The sequence below is a fragment of the Pinus tabuliformis genome, chromosome 4_1 (genome assembly GCF_031772625.1).
Source record: "Pinus tabuliformis cultivar Carrire ecotype Pingquan chromosome 4_1, CPIR1, whole genome shotgun sequence".
NCBI classification, from domain to species: domain Eukaryota; kingdom Viridiplantae; phylum Streptophyta; class Pinopsida; order Pinales; family Pinaceae; genus Pinus; species Pinus tabuliformis.
The window spans coordinates 148,759,601-148,782,556 of record NC_142303.1 but is presented as its reverse complement, the minus strand read 5'-3'; the positions used below and the strand labels follow the sequence as shown (position 1 = coordinate 148,782,556).

Genomic DNA, 22,956 nt, shown 5'->3' with positions numbered 1-22,956 from the left:
CTTTCTATCAAGACAAATTTTCATTAACAGAATGTAATTTCCTACCTGAAACACTGTAGATATCCAAGAAAAACTTGAAAAGCATAAGAGAACTTAGCATAATGTTCCTTTCTTTCCTTCCTTAACATTTTTAAAAAGTTGAGGTTCCCCAAGTCATCAGGTAACTTTCGAAGGAAATGACAGTTAGTAATACTCCAATTCACAACTGAAGATGTGTCACAAATATGATGGGGCATCTCCTCCAAATCACAAAAGTGCTCCAGGTTAAAATCTAGCATTATTGGAAGCTTAATGCTCAACTGGGTGTTATTGAACCCAGACATTTTTCCAATCTTCACTAAAATCTTAAAGATAGCTTCTCTAAGTTCTACATGACTTTATTATGCTCTTGAAGTGGGGGCACATGAAGTCTCTCCAAGTGAATAGTCTTAAACTAAGTGAAGATAAGGACGATAGATCATTCAGTGTGGATCTCTTTAACCCATAATTGAATACTATGTCTCTCTTGAACCCATGACTGAATACTATTAGGACTTTCAAAATTTTCATGGAACTCAAAAATGTTGGAAGAAAGTATTTGCTTCTAGAAAAGAATAAAACCAAAGCCTCTGCTTGAGGACAATTGATATCACACCACTAATACTTCTCCATGGAATCTGTATAGATAAACCACAAATGCAGAATTCCATTAGAATACTATGTTTATTGAATACACAAATGAAATCATTGCATTTCTTTAAAATATCTTTTAAAATCAAAATTACCGAAATTACATATCGATAACCTACTGGGTGTAGGATAAAATTCACCCGTGTCATTCACACAAAGCATGAGAAAAAACCTAATACTATATATAAAACCAAGAAAAATTCAATTCATCACTTCTAGGGACCTCGTAACCACCCTGCCAATACACAACTATGTTCCTGTTTGCAGTTAGAAAAATTATCCAAATTACAATATGTTTACTCCAACCTATGTTGGAAAGTTATAGAAGGATGACTAGTGCAATCAATCCATTCCTTTTAGCCCTAGATTTCTTTCAGTTTAAAACAGAAGTATACAAATATACTTGTCCAATGTCTATGCTTTAACGATTCACCTTAAGATGTTTTTACAATATATTTTCCTAAGTCTATTTAATATCTTCATTATCATAAAAGCCAACCTATATCCATCTTAACTCCACATCTACCACTCTGTTGTGCTCTACAACAACCCCCCATTTCATATCATTCTTATTCTCAAAACTATAATATGTAATGGGTCCCTTTTTATTTTAATTGGTATCAACTTAGTATTATTCAAAAAGGTCCGAAAACAAAATGAAAACATTACAAAACCTTTTTGATAAACCAATTATTTGGTCTTATAATATATAAATGATTAATCTTTTATCATTGCGATAAAGCGATCGCAAGATCGCATGTCGCAATGACAAAGGAGGCATAACTTAAAGACCCATTAGTTTTCCCCGATGCGACAACACGCAAGAGGCTATTGGATATCGGCAATAACGAATTATCATAACAAAATTCCCTTTCGCTCCAATGCGATGCGATATCGCTATCGGCGATCGGGGATGTACCATGCATGCTTTTCAAAGTGCTCAGTTAATACTCCCGATGCGATGCGATATCGCTATCAGAAATCGGGGATTCCAAAAGGAACCAATATAACGATTTAAGTTTTCCCCGACGACCCGATTGTGATAAAGCCAAAAGCGCGAATTTCAAAGAATTGTTAAAGCAGGGATATTACGATTAATTCGTATTAAAGGCCTTATCTTCCCAACAGTGATTCACCTGCGCTCAACCGCCAAAACATCCAAGGCACGCTTAAACAAATCATTCGGCCAATAAACGATATGATGGGCATTTAAAGGATTGGCAGGTTTTAACGGCCATTTAATGAAATAGTAAGTCTAAAAATCTTTTCACAGATTGTATCCGCAGCCACTTTAAGTTAATCCTTCACCATGCATTGATCAATATATCTCGCTCATATTTGGTTTGCGCTACCAATTCTCTGTATTACGTTCATTTTCACTCCTGTGCAGAACTCTTCCGAAGCAATAGATTCAAGTAGAATGGGGAAGAAGTCTAAGAAAACTGCAATCGCTTCCGCTTCGCCAGCCACAGGACAACTTATCACTGATCCAGGAACTAAGAGAAAAGGATTGATATCCGACACTACATGTCTAGGACTCGGCAAAACTACTTGGCAAAGTACCTATAATTTGATTGAGGCCGAAGAACCCGAGGTGACAGCAGTACAAGCCACAGTAGATACCACTCGAAAATCTGATGCTACTCTAAAGGATTTAGTCGACTCTTTCCTTCATCGGATAGCAGCTCGGGAACAAATTCTCCCATATACGGATGTAGTGAGGTGGGAAATTGAGGAAATCCCAATCACAGATAGAACCTTTTGCACCAGAGATGGGAGAATCTTCGGTTCATTTCAATCTAATGATTTGAGGCAAATGTATCATTTGCCTGTACCTGAGAAGAAGTACAACAAGGCATTTCTGGAGAAATTCCGAGATGAGAATGAAATTGAATCCAAACTCATTCGGGATTGGAGGCAAAATCCGGCAAAACACAAGCATGAGTCTTCGGGTAAGTACTCTGTTGATTCTTTATGTTCTCCTTATTGTTATGTTGGGATAATGATGTGTAGATTGTAGGGGTTGCATGATTCTGCTAATTTCACTATAGAAATGGTTCCTTTGATGGAAGCGGCATGTAATAGTGAAATAATGGATTGGGCAACTATACTGTCAGATAAGCTAGCAACCGCAGTTCTTGATTTTAGAAGCAAAACCCGAGTCACTGAAAGGCTTATTCCCCCATTCTACTACAGTGCTTATATCCTGGACACCCTGTGTTTTAATTCTGATTTTCCCGTGCTTGGATGGAGGTGAACTCCACAAGACTCCATGCCCATTCACATATACCATCAAAAGTTGTGGAAAACTTACTATAAGCACCATTTACACCAAGTCTTCAATGGCTTTATGTTACCCATTCATTACTCTATTTTTTATAAACCTGCTCCCAAGATTTCCTACCAAGCAGGGGTCGATTTGACATCCATAGGAAGATGGTTCGGAGAGGAAAAATTTACTTATATAAGAATTTTCGGCAGCCAAGCCAAACCTCATGTCCTTCCTTTGTACATACCCGATAAACTGTTGGCTAGGGAGATAGCCTATCAGATTATGTCCGAAGGAGTTACACAAACTCTAAAGAAAAATAAGAAGCAGGTTTGGCCCTCTTTTCCTCTGAGATGTGGTGTCTACACTTTGCATGATTTTAAACATGCAGAGAAAGAAGCTGAAAAGATGAAGGCATTAACTCTAGCAACTCTCCCTAATAGGCGATTTGATCCAAAAAAAATCGCCTATAATGCACTTGAACAGGCCAAATTGACAAAGTTTGATCATAAAGAAGATAAGTTCGATGACCTGTTCTCCTCAGCCGAGTCAATGTCCCAAGTTAAATCGCTGGCCAGAATGGAATACAAAGATGACGGGTTAGTTGAATTCAACAGACTTAGAGAACAGAGGTTGCAAACTCTGCCTCTAGATCTGTTAGCAACAACCCCAACGACAGAATCAAGCGAGCCTGAGCAGCGACTCACTAAGGAACCTCCTGTTACATCAAAAGAACAGGAGGAAGTGCATATGGAAAAACAAGAGGAAACCTAGACGAAAGAGCAGGAACAGAGTAGCATAGAGGTGAATGTAGATACTCAAATTGACCCGAAATTGCTCCAGGAATGGCAGCAATTCGACTCAATCATCAGCAATCTTGAGTGCTCTAAGGAAGCCGAGACATCAAAAGCGGCTGATACACAGGAGACAACTTCAAAACAGGTTCCAAGTGGAACCAGCGGCCTACCCAGTTTGAAAGAAGTAGAGATAATCCCAAAGGATCCCTCCGATCAGATTATTTTGCAAATAGAAGAAATTCCTCCCTTAGATGTATTCTATACCCCAAGACACAAAGCTGTGGTAAAACGACAGAGGAAGAGGAGAAGGACTGATCAACCTTCCCTATTCCCAGAACAAACAGTGATGGGCAATGTGGTTTGGAAAGAGGAATTTGACCCCTCTGATGACCTCACAAAACTATCCCAATATGTTGGAGCCTATTCGGCAGCAACAATAGACAAGGCATCAGAGGTGAGTAATTTATTAAAAGCAAAAGACCAGGAGATCTTTTCATTACAAGCACAACTATCAGAGGCACAACAGAAGGCGAAGCAAGCAGAAAGGCAATTGTTTACACAACAGCAAATAAATAATCAATTGACTAAACAATTGCAGGAAGAGAAACAGAGGATTGATCACAGTGCAGTCCAAAAGCAGAAAGAACTGTCTGCGGCATTGGCACAACTGAAAGCAGCGAATGAACAAATGCTGAAGTCAAAAGATGAGAAAATTGCTCAACTATCAACCCAGCTAGAGAAACAAAGAATCTTCCATAGCTAGCTGAATTCAGAGCAGAGGAATTACAAATAAACAAGGCATTGATAACACAGATAAAGCTTTTATGTCAACAAATCGCCCAGGTGGAACCGTTATGCGATTTGACGACATCAATAAGTGAAAAATCAAAAAAATCTAGAACAAACTTGGATCAAGCCGATGAAACATTAACTAATTTTCTTGAGTGGCAAGATACCAATCAGGGACAGGCGGCTAATTTACCAAATATTTTAGAATCACATAAGGAGATATTATTTACAGAATGGCAGTCCCAGTTAATGAAAGCAGAGAGAGCAATTTCAAGATGCAAATCAGCCACAAGTAATTTGGTTGAATTGGTTAATAATACTCTCTACTTGTCTAACATGATTTCTCAATGTACTCCAGGTAAATTAACAGCGGCTAAAACATTGGAGCAGTCATGTTATCTGGAACTAGAAAAAAATGGGAGATTAATCGCAGGAATTAACAGTTTGACATGGGACACCTATTGGTTCTTCTTAGTCAAACCATACAGCCAAAGAGCCGCCCTCAAATTCCTTACAGATGCAATCGGGTATATCATTCCCGATATACAGGATGCCACCTATGCTGCCCAACTCAATTCTCGCCTCAACAGACCACCCGAAGTGGAGCCAATGCTTGCGATATGCCAGCTCAGGTTTAAAGGCAAACAACCTAAATGATGATTCATGCCGCCGACTGCCAGATTGTTGTGAAGGAGATATTCAAAATCAATTGATACCAATTAAGTAGGATTTCAGTTTCATAGGTAGTTAGCTTAATTAAGTATTTATAGACCCTTTCATGTATTTGGAAAGGGTCGTAAGTTTTGTATATGACTTAAAGCCTGAAGTTGCACTACTGTACTTCAAGCATATTCTTTTATAAAACTGGACCAATTATTTTGATTTTGACAAAGAAGATTTTATGCAAATGTGCACTACTGTCTTTGTTTGAAAGTATTTCTGAGTCGGAAGAAGAATCTCAAATAGCGATTGATATTGGGAGTGATTAGCAGCTCAGATGGTACTATTATCTATGTCTGAATTCATTCTTTTTATATGAATTGTCATTTGATCGCTTTTGTTATTATCAGGTATGTGTATGTGTTTTAAACAGCATTCTTGATTCCTTCCACTATTGGATGTTTACAGTATGCTTTCCTTTTGATCATATATGTATCGATAATATAAATGATAAGTGTAGCAGTATTGCGTTAATCACTTTGTTTAACTATTTAAACAAAGTAATCATTGAATGAATAAATGTCTATGTTTATTAGATAGAGTCATCTATATGCATGTCAATAGACAAAGATCATCAAGCGCTACATTTCAAAGAATAATAGTTCCCGAGATTAGTAGTAGTTCTTTTATTTTGCTGATAGATTAAATTATTTGCCTATCGATAGATTAGATAATCAATCATTCATCCACCCCTTTTATTCATTACCGGGAAACTGGTCCCATTATCCCCAGTTGGAGCCACCATTCCAAACGGAAAAGGAGCTGTATTAAGGTCCGGACCGGGTGGTTATCCCCCAATGTTGATACAACGATTTTCGGGGCATCAACACACTCTTAGGGGGGTGAAATCTATTTATGCCTCTGGGCACTTGGTAGACCCAGAATTAAGATGGATCTAAGATGATAGAATTTCCCCTTTAAATAGTCTATGCTCACATGAATACCATGGGTTATCATAAACCTGGAGCTTAAAAATTACTATTAGTAATTTATAAAAATTAATAAAATTAATAGTTGATTTTTATTTTAACCAAGCTAAAATGTTTAACATACATTAAATTACAACATCCATTTTTACTCTTGATCCACCAAGTCCCCGAGAGGGATCAAATATTTTTTCACATTTTTTTCACTCTATTCTAGTTTGCATATCACGATATTTGATACCTCTCGGGGGTTAGTAGATCCAGCGTAAAGATGGATCTATGCTGGTTTAATTCCCTCATTTAAATAGGCTACATTCGAGGTGAATACCATGGGTCAATACCATGTGCCATTTTTATTTTTATTAATACTAATATTAGGGTTAATAATGTTTTTTTTGCATGGTATTAATAATAATCTAGCCCATGGTATTTGTGCCATAGTATTTTGCCCATAGGTTTCACCTAAATATAACGCATTTTTTTAGTGTTCCTAAATATAAGGTGACTTATGGAGTAAATATAAAAAAATGTTTTATTTTTTTTACCGTACCTCTCGTTTATTTATATTTTTATTAATTTACCATACCTCTCTTACAAATATGGTATTTGGCCCATAGGATTCACTTAAATAAAACCTCTTTTTTGAGCTTTCATAAATAAAAAGGGGTTATGGACTAAATATAAAAAGAGGTTTTATTTATACCATACGTCTAGTTTATTTATATTTTTATTTATTTACCATACCTTTTGAGTAAGTATAAAAAGACATTTTATTTATTTACCATACCTCCACTTTACTTATATTTTTATTTTTTTACACCCTTGCATGTATAATATTTTTATTTGTTTACACCCTTGCATGTATATCAGGTGACTTATGGAGTAAATATAAAAAATGTTTTATTTATTTACCATACCTCTCATTTATTTATATTTAGGCCGATAGGCCTTCCCTTTGGAACAGACTTTCGTCGTTCCTTTTTCTCCCGTGCTGACACGTGGACAGTTATGCCATCGATGGGTTTCTCCCTTCCCTTTGTCTCCCGTGCTTCTTTTCTTTGAGAGATTGACACCTGGCATTCTTCAGACGAGAATGTACATCTGACATCTGTGCACAGTTTTTTTAGGGCCGCTCTCTACTGACATCTGTGCACATTTCGTGATATTCGTCACGCTTTTCCTCCTTCAGTTACTCGTCATGGCCTTCATCCTTCAGTTACGGGCGGAACATGGCCTTCATCCTTCAGTTACGGGCGGAACATGGCCTTCATTTCTGTTATGGGCGGAGGGTTGTTATCGGCGGAGAGCTCGAGAACCATCGTCCTCATTGTTACAAGTAAACGAGTCTATGTTGTTACAGGTAAACGCTTTGCTGATATCTCCTTCACTGTCACAAGATCAAACATCCTCAAAGACTAAAAACTAATGATCTGAAAAATTAAACACTAACTATCTGAAAAATTTAAGTTGATCTTCAATCTCATACTTCTCTCGTTTCTGATCACACATTTCCCATTCTCAGAAACACAGCAAATAAATATATGGAAGCAAACATGAATATCCCTCACGGAAATGAAGGGAAAGGCCTTCCCGTGTGCGTGACAGGAGCAGGGGGTTACATCGGATCATGGCTCGTAAAGACTCTGTTGGAGAATGGGTACACAGTGCATGCCACTCTCAGAGATCCACACAACCCATCAAAGAACTCATCCCTTCTCTCACTCTCAGGGGCCCAAGAGAGGCTTCGTCTTTTCAGAGCAGATCTCTGCGAGGAAGGGAGCTTTGACTATGCCATCCATGGCTGCCGCGGCGTCTTTCATGTTGCAACTCCTACAGATTTTGGTTCCCAAGATCTAGAGGTAAGTGAAACAGTAAAGAAGTAAGTTACCGATGTTTTTGGGACAACGATATGATATTAATCGAATTGTTTTGTACAGAGAGAGGTGATTGAAACTGCCGTGAGAGGAACTCTGAATGTTCTCAAGTCCTGCCTAGCAACCAAAAGTGTAAGGCGTGTGGTTTACACATCATCTGCCAGTGCTGCTTCTTTTCCAGAGAAACCAGTGGAAATCATCGATGAATCATGCTGGAGCTCAGTAGATCTCATCAGACAAAATAAACCCCCTGGTTGGGTAAGTTTATTGCACGAATTTCTGGTTTAAATTGAATATTGTAGGAAGTTTTACGGTTTTCATTGATTGAATGCATTCAGATGTATTATGTGTCAAAAACCCTGGCAAACCAAGCTGCCCTGCAATTTGCTAAAGAAAACAAAATGGAAGTTGTCAGTATCGTCCCAGTCACAGTAGTGGGTGCTTGGCTAACAACGACAATTCCCTCCAGCGTCGATGTAACCATGTCCCTCATCACAGGTTTCACAAACTCGAGCCTGATTTTTTTGTTTTGTTTTTCTCTTTTTGGGTTTATTTTTTTTAATTGATGTGGCACGACAACCTCAGGTTCTATATAATAGAAAATAATGAGGTATCAGGTATGCAGGCCCACGGTTTTCTGATTGTTGTTACTTTTGTGATAATGAGCAGATGTTAATGTCCAGTGTAAAGATAATGGTTTCTTTGACTGGAATTGTTGTGTAAAATTCTTCTCTGTTGTGGAATCAGGGATGGGTGCTACTTTGAACGCAGGCAAACCCAAGAAGGGTTCGATAGTAGCAGTATTTGGCCTGGGGGCTGTTGGGCTTGCTGTAAGTACTAATAACAAGTGCCCTCTTTATGTTCCACTGTATGCATATTAGTATATGTTGCAGTTTTAAAGTCCTCAAACCTTTTTCTAGGGACTATTCTGTTCACTTCCCCTACCTTCATTTTCATTGGGATCAATATCATGAGGGTAGAGTTTAATTATATGTTAGCCTTCTGACCCAAGTTTAACTACGCAGGCTTGTGAAGGTGCAAGAATTTCAGGAGCTGCTCGAATAATTGGAATCGATTTCAATAATGAGGGATATGAACGAGGTAATTGTATATTTCCCACTTCCATTATTGGAAAATCTGTGTACATATGTTGATATGCTGACTTGTAGAATTGCCTTTTTAACCCTTTCTTGTAATCTTTCCTTTCTGTTATCACAAAACCAGTACTGAGGGCTGCAACTAAGCATGGTCTCATGTAACTATTTCAACCTATCTTTAGACCAAAGATTAGCCTCTTTGATCAGAGAGGGCTCTCTCAAAACTCTTGATAAAATCCTTCACACACTAGATGGCTAACTCTTTATTTACTTATGAAAACATAACTGGTTGGAAACACACCAAAAGATATCTCATTGGGCTATGGAGTCTATAATATCAAGTAGACAAGAAAAACACAGTGATCTCATAGAAATCAAGGCTCTTAGCATTACAAGTCAAACATATTCCACCACACATAGCTTGCTGTATACACAGGAAGTCAGAGCATATAAGTATGAATTCTGAGTGATTGCATACAACAAAACCATAAAATAACATAAGGTATAACACATCATCACTTCATTTGACCATGACAATCCTTCGAGAATCTTGAGAAGAGAATAACTCTGTTTTACTATTACTGTCAAAAAAGATCTTACAGTGGCCCAAAACAACACACTTTTTCTATTAAGTATCCAACCCTTTCTACATCTAACCTTGGCCCATATATAGGCAAGCAAAACTAAAACACCTCGAGCTTCCTCCTCCAGCATGAGGGGAGCCTCGAAGGTGGCTATTAACTATTCCTATATGCTATTTAATGTATTTATTACAAAGTGCTGAAATGTAATTGCACACAATCCTAATCAAACTAAAACATTAATTCCTTTCTCCTCGTATGCTTGATGCTTTCTTGAATGCTGTGACAGCTGTCCTCCTTTAGTTAAGTTGAGATGGTTGAGCTTACAGATGCGATGAATGCTGACTTGGGATGCTTGAAAGCGCTGATGGCTCATTTAATGACCAGAAGGTGTGCTCCTATTTATCGGTTTCTGTCTCCCAACATTCTCCTAAAATATAGCAGCCTGCTCCCAAATCTTTTAATAACCCCAAGTATGGAATGATGCCAGGTTTCTGATGTGCTGTAGATAGTATTTGATAGACAGCTGTCCCTCTTCCACAACTCCCGCTCACCGTGTCAAACTAGCTGCTCACAGTATCACACTAGCTGCTCTGCGCTTTAAAACCACCATCTACAGCAGTTTCGTAGCGCGCTACGAAACTGCTGTGTAATCATAAAAACACAGTCTTCTAATAATCACCTGATTAGATAAACCTATCTCTGTTGTCTTCAAGATATTTTCTCTGCTTTCTTTCTGTTGGTTATAACATCCTTTGAGGTGAGGAAAATCAGAACAGCTGGAGCCATCTTTTAAAACCTCATCTAGAAACCTAAATTATACAAAAAATTCACAGACTTCATTTCCAGAATGTAGTGATAAGCATTTGTAAATAGCTCATTTAGCAACCGGAATGATATTTGTTCAATCTCCTTGGGCTTTGGATTCCCCTTCCTGAATGTTCTTTTAAAGGTCTATAAGATGCATTCATCTCTGCAATTATATATATCCAATATGATGGTAACAGCCTCTTGATAATAATACATCTGCATAACAATGCTGTGAGTATCAACAAAATCCTTTGAATTCCTACCATCCACAATGCAACTTAGGAAACTGAACTTCCCCTGCTTCTGGTATTTTTTAATTTGACAGAGTCATCATGTTGATATGTGATGTCAACAGAGTCTGATGAGTCTAATCTCAAAGGAGATATAAGAAGAGGTTGAGTAAATGAATCTGGAACCTTGACTTCATGTTTACCGCTCTTGTACTGTTAATATCTTTGATTGTATGTCTCCTTTCTCCGAGAGTTATTTTCCCTATGTTTGAATTGAAAGAGATGATGCATTCTTGAAAATTGCCAAGGATATCCAATCACTCTTACGCAAGCTCAATGGTTCACTTTGAAAATGTGACTGCCATCAAAAAGGTGATCTTGGAAATACAGACCGCAGTGTTTTGTAAAATGAGTGCAGATCAAACAATAATCCAAAAATATTACAGCTACAAAGATTTCCAATTCTTTAACTTTATGCATTTTTGCAACAGCCCTACGCTTTCAGCCATGGATGATTTGAAAATAACTCTCGACTATGTGGCGCATGCAATGTAATGGACTGCTGGACCTCAAGGAATTCTCAGCATTATTGGCATGTCCGCCATCAGATAGGGCTTTCATCTGCTGTGAATTACCATCTGTCTCTTATCTGCATGACCACCATTTTCTTTATCTTTGTTTTCATCCCACCGGGCTCTCCCATAATATATGCCATACAATATCAACTGGCATGCACCTAGCAGCCTTCCTAGTCCATTGGGCAGCACAAGATTAATATCAAACTGGATGCACCAAATGACAATCAAACCTTTGTTACAGTGAGGCCGCTTCAATAGCCTTTTATCCACATCTGAAGATGAACATTTGTATTACCTCTGCAATCGGACAGAACAGTACAAATACCACAGTTTCCACTCATCCCCAAACTCATTTCACTAATTCTTTTGACAGGGCGGTCATTACTTTCTGTGGGAGTATGTTCATCGCCATGCACAACTCCCATGCCTTTGACAACATTCCTCTGCGCTCAAACTTTGATAGAATTATCATAACTAGCAGAGACCAAAATGTCACGATGAGGGTGCTACTGAATCATCTGGGCATCCTGTGTATGGCTTTGCAGTATTTAAATACACTCGAACTCATTTCCTGGTTGAACATCCAATTCCCTGAAACTAATTGAGGGGCAGAGGATTACAAGGTTCAACACATATAATCGAGGAGGAAGCCTGAAATTATCCTTGCCCACTTTCAAAAGATGCGAAATTATAGGAAGCCTGAAAGTATTCACTCAAAATCGGAAATACAGATTGTCTTCTGGATTTGCAACAAGTCTCATAGCAAACTCCCTTTGGAACCTGATAGCAGCGCATTTAAAATTGGCCTGTATGATAACAATTTAAATGTAAACGAAGAAGATGTTTAATAATGAATATTTGCCACACACGCATCAATATAAGGCGGTTCATGTTTGAGAACATCTCCCTGAATGACCTGTAGCCGAAAAGCATTATTTTATAATCTCCCTTTCCAGTTGTCATGATCTTAGCCTTAATTCCTATTCAGAAACCACCTCACCTCTCTTGCCTTTTTTCCCTGCTCTTCAAAGGGAATGATAATCACCGACTTCTCATACAATTTGCCACTTATCAAAAGCTCTTTTATTCTCAAGACAATAAAGAAAAAGATGCTTCTATAATTAAAGGTAAATCCAAAACCTCTATCCAAAGACTTGTAAGTTTGTAACCTTTGCTTTTACAACTGGTCCTCCAGATTGTTAAGCATGGATGATATATCGTCCACCAATTTATGCACGGTTTCTGCAGAGAAGAGGGGACTGCAGCATACAAAGGAGACTCTCCGGCAGCCATGTCTGAACTCAGGATACAGTGCAAGACAAGGTCCAACTCCATTTATAGAAGAACAGGAAACCCAGTCCCTCAAATTTAGATATGAGGTTGATTCTTTATCTGCAGCATGGCAAGGAATATCACGCCCATTACTTACGAGTGTCGTACACATGGATGCCGAAGGAGTTAAAGCAGGGCGGCCCATGGCCTGAACCATCAACATGTTTAAATCACCCATATCTGTGAAATGCTTCCTGTTCTTCACTGCTTCATTTAGATCGCTGGTGACCCTTTTTGCAAGCTCCAATAAGGGTTCTGTTTCAGTGGCATGGAATATTTTCAAAATTGCTGATTGGTAGAAACCTGAGGTGGAATCTGGTATCACAGGCTCCAACATGGATCCGCAGTTGAGCAGAATAGCTGATGCATAATGCTCTCCTCTGCTTCCTGTGCCTTTGAACTTTGCAACCGCCCTCAATGATGCAGCAATTAGCAACCCATTCAAATCCGATGATTTACTCTCACATACTCGAAGCATTTTGTTTGTAGCAGATTCACCGAAATCGGCGATAATGATACGAGACTTCCTGTCGTCGACCACATTCTCCAATGGAAGAATAGCATGGCGGAAAACAGACAACCCATATCCCAAAACGTCGAGGCCACGTGCCCAGAATGGTTTACTGGCTTTTCCAGGAGGAATGGCATCTTCCACACATGGAGGAACTTCCTCACCCATCTCCAAACGTTTCTCCAGCTCGACTCTCATCCTTCTGTCAATCAACTCCTGCAGATCTTCTCCATTCTCCTCAGCAATAACAAAGTCCTGTAAATGCTTCATAAACTGAGAAGAAATACCCACTGCAGAAAGATGGTCTGTTGCAGCAGGGTGCAGTTTCAGTATGATTAAACTGTCTGTATTGGGAAAACGATACAGACGAGCTTCGATAACTCTGAACGGTTTCTGTTGAGGAAAAGTGGTATTCATCTCGTCTTCTACTATTTGCAGCCATGGCTCTTGAGCCCTTCTATCTATGTTTTCCACAGGCTGCAGGGCTTCCTGGTTTATGATTTCAATATCCAGCAATACATTATCATCGATATCAAAGCATAGCTGGCCTTGTTTGTCAACGATTCGAGCTCTGAGAAGTGGTTGGGCAGCTAAAATTAGTGAAAGAGATGCTTGAATGGGCGCAACTCCTATGGATTTGGCCAAGAGAATACCTGTAATGCAGGTGCCTGTCCTGTTTTGTGAAAGAAGTTACAGATTGTGAAAAGACAATCCCAAATATCAAACACTCTATGACTTATAAAATTTAATAGATTCTTTGTCTAGAGGATTCAACACAAAATCTCCTGCAAGTCTCCCACATTAGTATGTACATCTTTCACAATCACCCATGAGCCAGAATTCAGAGATAACTCCCTTAATGTATTTGATGGCAATACTACAATAGCTGCATCATCATAAGGTGTCTCCTTGAACATACTGCCACTGCTCTCATCGACATTCCTGGAGGGAAGTAGAACTCTGTACAATAAGCATGCTAGGATTTGGACCTTCACTGAAAACTCAAACAAATCCCCAGTTTCGTAGCACGCTACGAAACCACTCAAACAGGTAGCGCTGCGAAACTGCTAAAAAGAATTCTGGCGCTGCGAAAATACCCTGACTTTAAGCCAAGCTAAAAAAAAAAATTACTACAGCATTTTCAGTGATAACAGTGGCTCCACTTGGGATAGTGTGCCCTTGTGGTGCGCTAAGAACATGCAGCTCCAGTGCCTCGTCCATTTGTGACAGACAGAAATTTGCTTGACCAGCATGACTGTAGGAGAAAGAAAGCTACATCTACTGAAAAATAAATGCTCAGTCAACCTTGAGCTTATTTGCATTTACCTCTACCTACCTACCCTATCAGCTGCAAACTCCACTTGTAGCTCAAGCAACATGATATTTCCAATGTAGCCAATCATTCATCTTATCTGACATTTGAGTCCTTTGGCTGTGCTTGAAACAAAAATAAATCAGATACTGAAGTAACCGAGGCGGCATGAGGTGTAACTGTTCTTCAACATGAAAATATAACTGGAAGCCGCCTGAACAGTAAATCTTATCCATGTATTCAGCTATAGGGTCAAAAAACACATGGTTAGTTTGCTGATTCTCAAAACTTTCTGTATCTTTAGACAACTTATCTTCAGCCACACCAAATTTATTTGATATACTATCCAACTGCCTATCTGAATGATGCTCACAAACAATGTAATTTTCCTCACTACTATGATAATTATTTGAAGTAAGCTGCTGCAAGGAATTACAAAATTGAGCAAGCTTTTCCTCTGCCTGAGGGTCATAGAAAATTTCCTCCAATATTTCTTCTTGCTGGGTGCAATCAATTTCATCTTCATCATGATCTGAAGCCGGACCAAACTGCTGCATCTCTACATCAATATCAAAGGCTAAAACATGGTTTTCACAGGTAAACTCTTGCTGCTCTTCATGCTGTGCTTCATGGAGTGTTATAGCTTCTTCTTGGTGCTGAAAAACATTGTCATGAAGAGCCTCTAAAATTTCTTCATCTGTAAATTCATCATCACCATAACAATCCTCCAAGTACTGAATAAGATTCAAAGAATGACTACAACAATCTTTGAGCAGCAACAAAGAAGGATAACATTCTTTATACATTTCACAGAACGCATCATGGAAATCAGCAAGAGAAGATAATGAATCATTTTCCAAACCTTTATACCAAGACCATGCCTCTCCTTCTAAAGTAGCCATAAACATCCTCATGAGACAATCTTCAGGGAAATGAACCTTAAGACTGCGTACATGTATGTGAAACTTAACCAAATGGAGAGCAGCATCATCCTTCTTTTCATCTTTGAATATTGGAAGATCATCCAACCAATCAACCTTTGGCATAGGATTTGGAAAACCAGGGATATGAGACCGATTCATAGGAGCATACCTGGCATTCTTTCTTGCAGTGGAATCCATCTTGAAACTTCATCAAGCTACTGATCTTCTAGCAGTGGAGTCACCTTCTAATTTGTTCTTTGATGTGTGGAGTCGCCAAGGTAGTTTTGCAGCCTTGAAAATCATTTGAACTCCTGCTACCTTCAGAAATTCAATCTTAAGCTCCCGGCAGACGCACCAAAATGTTATCACAAAACCAGTACTGAGGGCTGCAACTAAGCATGGTCTCATGTAACTATTTCAACCTATCTTTAGACCAAAGATTAGCCTCTTTGATCAGAGAGGGCTCTCTCAAAACTCTTGATAAAATCCTTCACACACTAGATGGCTAACTCTTTATTTACTTATGAAAACATAACTGGTTGGAAACACACCAAAAGATATCTCATTGGGCTATGGAGTCTATAATATCAAGTAGACAAGAAAAACACAGTGATCTCATAGAAATCAAGGCTCTTAGCATTACAAGTCAAACATATTCCACCACACATAGCTTGCTGTATACACAGGAAGTCAGAGCATATAAGTATGAATTCTGAGTGATTGCATACAACAAAACCATAAAATAACATAAGGTATAACACATCATCACTTCATTTGACCATGACAATCCTTCGAGAATCTTGAGAAGAGAATAACTCTGTTTTACTATTACTGTCAAAAAAGATCTTACAGTGGCCCAAAACAACACACTTTTTCTATTAAGTATCCAACCCTTTCTACATCTAACCTTGGCCCATATATAGGCAAGCAAAACTAAAACACCTCGAGCTTCCTCCTCCAGCATGAGGGGAGCCTCGAAGGTGGCTATTAACTATTCCTATATGCTATTTAATGTATTTATTACAAAGTGCTGAAATGTAATTGCACACAATCCTAATCAAACTAAAACATTAATTCCTTTCTCCTCGTATGCTTGATGCTTTCTTGAATGCTGTGACAGCTGTCCTCCTTTAGTTAAGTTGAGATGGTTGAGCTTACAGATGCGATGAATGCTGACTTGGGATGCTTGAAAGCGCTGATGGCTCATTTAATGACCAGAAGGTGTGCTCCTATTTATCGGTTTCTGTCTCCCAACATTCTCCTAAAATATAGCAGCCTGCTCCCAAATCTTTTAATAACCCCAAGTATGGAATGATGCCAGGTTTCTGATGTGCTGTAGATAGTATTTGATAGACAGTTGTCCCTCTTCCACAACTCCCGCTCACCGTGTCAAACTAGCTGCTCACAGTATCACACTAGCTGCCCTGCGCTTTAAAACCACCATCTACAGCAGTTTCGTAGCGCGCTACGAAACTGCTGTGTAATCATAAAAACACAGTCTTCTAATAATCACCTGATTAGATAAACCTATCTCTGTTGTCTTCAAGATATTTTCTCTGCTTTCTTTCTGTTGGTTATAACATCCTTTGAGGTGAGGAAAATCAGAACAGCTGGAGCCATCTTTTAAAACCTCATCTAGAAACCTAAATTATACAAAAAATTCACAGACTTCATTTCCAGAATGTAGTGATAAGCATTTGTAAATAGCTCATTTAGCAACCGGAATGATATTTGTTCAATCTCCTTGGGCTTTGGATTCCCCTTCCTGAATGTTCTTTTAAAGGTCTATAAGATGCATTCATCTCTGCAATTATATATATCCAATATGATGGTAACAGCCTCTTGATAATAATACATCTGCATAACAATGCTGTGAGTATCAACAAAATCCTTTGAATTCCTACCATCCACAACGCAACTTAGAAAACTGAACTTCCCCTGCTTCTGGTATTTTTAATTTGACAGAGTCATCATGTTGATATATGATGTCAACAGAGTCTGATGAGTCTAATCTCAAAGGAGATATAAGAAGAGGTTGAGTAAATGAATCTGGAACCTTGACTTCATGTTTACCGCTCTTGTACTGTTAATATCTTTGATGGTATGTCTCCTTTCTCCAAGAGTTATTTTCCCTATGTTTGAATTGAAAGAGATGATGCATTCTTGAAAATTGCCAAGGATATCCAATCACTCTTACGCAAGCACAATGGTTCACTTTGAAAATGTGACTGCCATCAAAAAGGTGATCTTGGAAATACAGACCGCAGTGTTTTGTAAAATAAGTGCAGAATAAACAATAATCCAAAAATATTACAGCTACAAAGATTTCCAATTCTTCAACTTTATGCATTTTTGCAACAGCTCTACGCTTTCAGCCATGGATGATTTAAAAATAACTCTCGACTATGTGGCGCATGCAATGTAATGGACTGCTGGACCTCAAGGAATTCTCAGTATTATTGGCATGTCCGCCATCAGATAGGGCTTTCATCTGCTGTGAATTACCATCTGTCTCTTATCTGCATGACCACCATTTTCTTTATCTTTATTTTCATCCCACCGGGCTCTCCCATAATATATGCCATACAATATCAACTGGCATGCACCTAGCAGTCTTCCTAGTCCATTGGGCAGCACAAGATTAATATCAAACTGGATGCACCAAATGACAATCAAACCTTTGTTACAGTGAGGCCGCTTCAATAGCCTTTTATCCACATCTGAAGATGAACATTTGTATTACCTCTGCAATCGGACAGAATAGTATAGATACCACAGTTTCCACTCATCCCCAAACTCATTTCACTAATTCCTTTAACAGGGCGGTCATTACTTTCTGTGGGAGTATGTTCATCGCCATGCACAACTCCCATGCCTTTGACAACATTCCTCTGCGCTCAAACTTTGATAGAATTATCATAACTAGCAGAGACCAAAATGTCACGATGAGGGTGCTACTGAATCATCTGGGCATCCTGTGTATGGCTTTGCAGTATTTAAATACACTCGAACTCAATTCCTGGTTGAACATCCAATTCCCTGAAACTAATTGAGGGGCAGAGGATTACAAGGTTCAACACATATAATCGAGGAGGAAGCCTGAAATTATCCTTGCCCACTTTCAAAAGATGCGAAATTATAGGAAGCCTGAAAGTATTCACTCAAAATCGGAAATACAGATTGTCTTCTGGATTTGCAACAAGTCTCATAGCAAACTCCCTTTGGAACCTGATAGCAGCGCATTTAAAATTGGCCTGTATGATAACAATTTAAATGTAAACGAAGAAGATGTTTAATAATGAATATTTGCCACACACGCATCAATATAAGGCGGTTCATGTTTGAGAACATCTCCCTGAATGACCTGTAGCCGAAAAGCATTATTTTATAATCTCCCTTTCCAGTTGTCATGATCTTAGCCTTAATTCCTATTCAGAAACCACCTCACCTCTCTTGCCTTTTTTCCCTGCTCTTCAAAGGGAATGATAATCACCGACTTCTCATACAATTTGCCACTTATCAAAAGCTCTTTTATTCTCAAGACAATAAAGAAAAAGATGCTTCTATAATTAAAGGTAAATCCAAAACCTCTATCCAAAGACTTGTAAGTTTGTAACCTTTGCTTTTACAACTGGTCCTCCAGATTGTTAAGCATGGATGATATATCGTCCACCAATTTATGCACGGTTTCTGCAGAGAAGAGGGGACTGCAGCATACAAAGGAGACTCTCCGGCAGCCATGTCTGAACTCAGGATACAGTGCAAGACAAGGTCCAACTCCATTTATAGAAGAACAGGAAACCCAGTCCCTCAAATTTAGATATGAGGTTGATTCTTTATCTGCAGCATGGCAAGGAATATCACGCCCATTACTTACGAGTGTCGTACACATGGATGCCGAAGGAGTTAAAGCAGGGCGGCCCATGGCCTGAACCATCAACATGTTTAAATCACCCATATCTGTGAAATGCTTCCTGTTCTTCACTGCTTCATTTAGATCGCTGGTGACCCTTTTTGCAAGCTCCAATAAGGGTTCTGTTTCAGTGGCATGGAATATTTTCAAAATTGCTGATTGGTAGAAACCTGAGGTGGAATCTGGTATCACAGGCTCCAACATGGATCCGCAGTTGAGCAGAATAGCTGATGCATAATGCTCTCCTCTGCTTCCTGTGCCTTTGAACTTTGCAACCGCCCTCAATGATGCAGCAATTAGCAACCCATTCAAATCCGATGATTTACTCTCACATACTCGAAGCATTTTGTTTGTAGCAGATTCACCGAAATCGGCGATAATGATACGAGACTTCCTGTCGTCGACCACATTCTCCAATGGAAGAATAGCATGGCGGAAAGCAGACAACCCATATCCCAAAACGTCGAGGCCACGTGCCCAGAATGGTTTACTGGCTTTTCCAGGAGGAATGGCATCTTCCACACATGGAGGAACTTCCTCACCCATCTCCAAACGTTTCTCCAGCTTGACTCTCATCCTTCTGTCAATCAACTCCTGCAGATCTTCTCCATTCTCCTCAGCAATAACAAAGTCCTGTAAATGCTTCATAAACTGAGAAGAAATACCCACTGCAGAAAGATGGTCTGTTGCAGCAGGGTGCAGTTTCAGTATGATTAAACTGTCTGTATTGGGAAAACGATACAGACGAGCTTCGATAACTCTGAACGGTTTCTGTTGAGGAAAAGTGGTATTCATCTCGTCTTCTACTATTTGCAGCCATGGCTCTTGAGCCCTTCTATCTATGTTTTCCACAGGCTGCAGGGCTTCCTGGTTTATGATTTCAATATCCAGCAATACATTATCATCGATATCAAAGCATAGCTGGCCTTGTTTGTCAACGATTCGAGCTCTGAGAAGTGGTTGGGCAGCTAAAATTAGTGAAAGAGATGCTTGAATGGGCGCAACTCCTATGGATTTGGCCAAGAGAATACCTGTAATGCAGGTGCCTGTCCTGTTTTGTGAAAGAAGTTACAGATTGTGAAAAGACAATCCCAAATATCAAACACTCTATGACTTATAAAATTTAATAGATTCTTTGTCTAGAGGATTCAACACAAAATCTCCTGCAAGTCTCCCACATTAGTATGTACATCTTTCACAATCACCCATGAGCCAGAATTCAGAGATAACTCCCTTAATGTATTTGATGGCAATACTACAATAGCTGCATCATCATAAGGTGTCTCCTTGAACATACTGCCACTGCTCTCATCGACATTCCTGGAGGGAAGTAGAACTCTGTACAATAAGCATGCTAGGATTTGGACCTTCACTGAAAACTCAAACAAATCCCCAGTTTCGTAGCACGCTACGAAACCACTCAAACAGGTAGCGCTGCGAAACTGCTAAAAAGAATTCTGGCGCTGCGAAAATACCCTGACTTTAAGCCAAGCTAAAAAAAAATTTTACTACAGCATTTTCAGTGATAACACTTTCTCAGCAAAACAATTTGGAGTAACGGAATTTATAAACCCTAAAGAGTACGAAAAACCCATTCAGCAGGTATGTTGAGCTGCCCAAAATGATCATCAAACTCTCTCCCAGATCAGAGTATTGGTTGCTTTTGACTAGTGTGGTACTTTAGTACTTAGGTGGGGGAGATTTTAAGTTTTCGCATGGAGTGCACTCATTCACCATCCATTCAAAGCAGTGTAGACTCTTAATTTCCAAACACTTATAAAAAATGTTTACAGGTAATTGCGGAAAAAACTGATGGAGGGGTGGACTGTAGCGTCGAATGCACAGGGAGTATTGAGGCCATGGTTCAAGCTTTGGAATGCTGCCATGATGTACTAGCTCTTGGTTTCCTTTGGTTTAAGATACATCAATCATTTCAATTCTAAGTTGTAGCTTTAAAGTTTAAACTGATTGCTTCGATTTAATTAAGAAAATGCAGGCAATGCATATGTTTGATATCAGAGTTCTGTTTTTGCAGGGTTGGGGTGTAGCCATTTTGACAGGGGTCCCTCGTTCAGACGCAGTCTTTAAAACGAATCCTGTAAACTTTCTGAGCGAGAAAACGTTGAAAGGAACCTTCTTTGGAAATTATAAGCCTCGTACTGATTTTCCAGGCCTTGTAGAGATGTATTTGAATGGGGTAAGACTTCATAACATAGTTGTAACAGCTTATTCAAACCATAATTGTAGATAATACTGTGTGGTCATATTTCCCAGTTGTTTTTTTTTTGTCCGTACCATGACGGGAGCAATCTATGCTTATCATATCTAATTAGAGTTATAATTACGGTTTTAATCTTTCCTTCCTTGATTGTTAAATTTGCAGGAGCTTGAACTGGATAAATTTGTTACAGACAAGGTTTCTTTTGCTGACATCAACAAGGCATTTGATCACATGCTTAAAGGAGAGGGTCTGAGAACTGTAATTAAAGTCATCCAGGATTAGTGACAAATATGAACACAGTTGGAATATCTCCAATGTTATGAAGGCATGCTGAACTATTTCAAACTGTTATGTGATTAATGTCGTGGCTTTTATGTGTAACTATGGTATGCAATTAAAGTCCTGGAAAGTGTTATCACAAAATCATGTTCTGATGGCTGCTAATCAGTTAGACTTTATGTAACTATTTCAGACCAGACTCTTGGCTAAGGATTAGCCTCCCTAACCTGAGAGGGCTCTCTCAAAACAAACTACTGATTGTGATTAACACTAAGAGGGCTAACTCTTGAAATGAAAACTTAATAACATGTTGGTTGGACAGAAAACATAAGATTTCTTCCATTGGGCTCATGGAGTCAAACACCATTCCAGTAAACTATCAACTACTCATTCATGGAAGTCAAGGCATGTAATGTTTAAACACTCAAAACATTTTGCAAATGAACCTCAACTCATAAATATACACAGGAAATCTGAGCAACTAGGTGAATTCAGAGTGATTGTATATCTATAGAGCTGTAAAACACAAAGGATAAGATAAAGCTAGATACATCTTGAGCATTTGAACAAAGTATGAATCTTGAGAAGAAAAAGTAGTCTATTATATTACTGCAACAAGTCTTTTACATAAGCCAATATAAAACTCTGTTTTTTCAATAACATCCAACCCTCATTACATCAGAGTTTTCACTATATATAGGAAAACAAACTTAACTACTTTGAGTCTCCTCCTCTAGCATGAGAGGAGCTCGATCACTTATCATTAACTATCCTTATCTATTTTAAACAGACTCATTAAATACACAAAGTGTTGAGCTGTAATTACAAAGAGTCCTAATCAAACTAAAACTCTAATTTCATCTCCTCGTAGCATGATTCTTTTCTTGATCTTTGACAGCTGTCTTCTGTTGGTTAGGCTGAGATGACTGAGCTACAGGTGCAAGGAACGCTGACTTTGGATACCTGAAGGCGCTGATGGATCATTTATCATTAGGATCAAAACCCCTATTTTTATGGTCCCTGTCTCCTACCATCCTCCGAAAATCAAGCAACATGTCCCAGCTCCTTTAATATCCCAAAACTTACGAGCCTCACCATACTTCAAATGCGTTGGAAGCTTCATGG

At 38.9% G+C, this 22,956-nt stretch overlaps 4 protein-coding genes across 4 annotated transcripts; 2 read left to right on the top strand and 2 right to left on the bottom strand.

Moving 5' to 3' along the window:
* Positions 1–7,670: 7,670 nt before the first annotated feature.
* LOC149174636 (dihydroflavonol 4-reductase-like) lies at positions 7,671–8,980 on the top strand. The gene is made up of 4 exons (XM_089422646.1): positions 7,671–8,029; positions 8,108–8,302; positions 8,383–8,542; positions 8,792–8,980. Exons 1-4 carry the CDS (start codon positions 7,712–7,714, stop codon positions 8,923–8,925), a joined length of 807 nt encoding a protein of 268 aa, XP_089278772.1. The 5' UTR covers positions 7,671–7,711; the 3' UTR covers positions 8,926–8,980.
* Positions 8,981–12,365: 3,385 nt separating this feature from the next.
* LOC149174635 (uncharacterized) lies at positions 12,366–13,851 on the bottom strand. The gene has a single exon (XM_089422645.1). The coding sequence runs from the start codon at positions 13,598–13,600 to the stop codon at positions 12,518–12,520; it is 1,083 nt and encodes a 360-aa protein (XP_089278771.1). The 5' UTR covers positions 13,601–13,851; the 3' UTR covers positions 12,366–12,517.
* A 5,040-nt stretch (positions 13,852–18,891) lies between these two features.
* LOC149174634 (uncharacterized) lies at positions 18,892–20,377 on the bottom strand. Its single transcript, XM_089422644.1, has one exon. The coding sequence runs from the start codon at positions 20,124–20,126 to the stop codon at positions 19,044–19,046; it is 1,083 nt and encodes a 360-aa protein (XP_089278770.1). The 5' UTR covers positions 20,127–20,377; the 3' UTR covers positions 18,892–19,043.
* A 544-nt stretch (positions 20,378–20,921) lies between these two features.
* Positions 20,922–21,933, top strand: LOC149174633 (alcohol dehydrogenase-like). Its single transcript, XM_089422647.1, has 2 exons — positions 20,922–21,528; positions 21,715–21,933. The coding sequence occupies exons 1-2, from the start codon at positions 21,322–21,324 to the stop codon at positions 21,832–21,834; spliced, it is 327 nt and encodes a 108-aa protein (XP_089278773.1). The 5' UTR covers positions 20,922–21,321; the 3' UTR covers positions 21,835–21,933.
* The last annotated feature ends 1,023 nt before the right edge of the window (positions 21,934–22,956 follow it).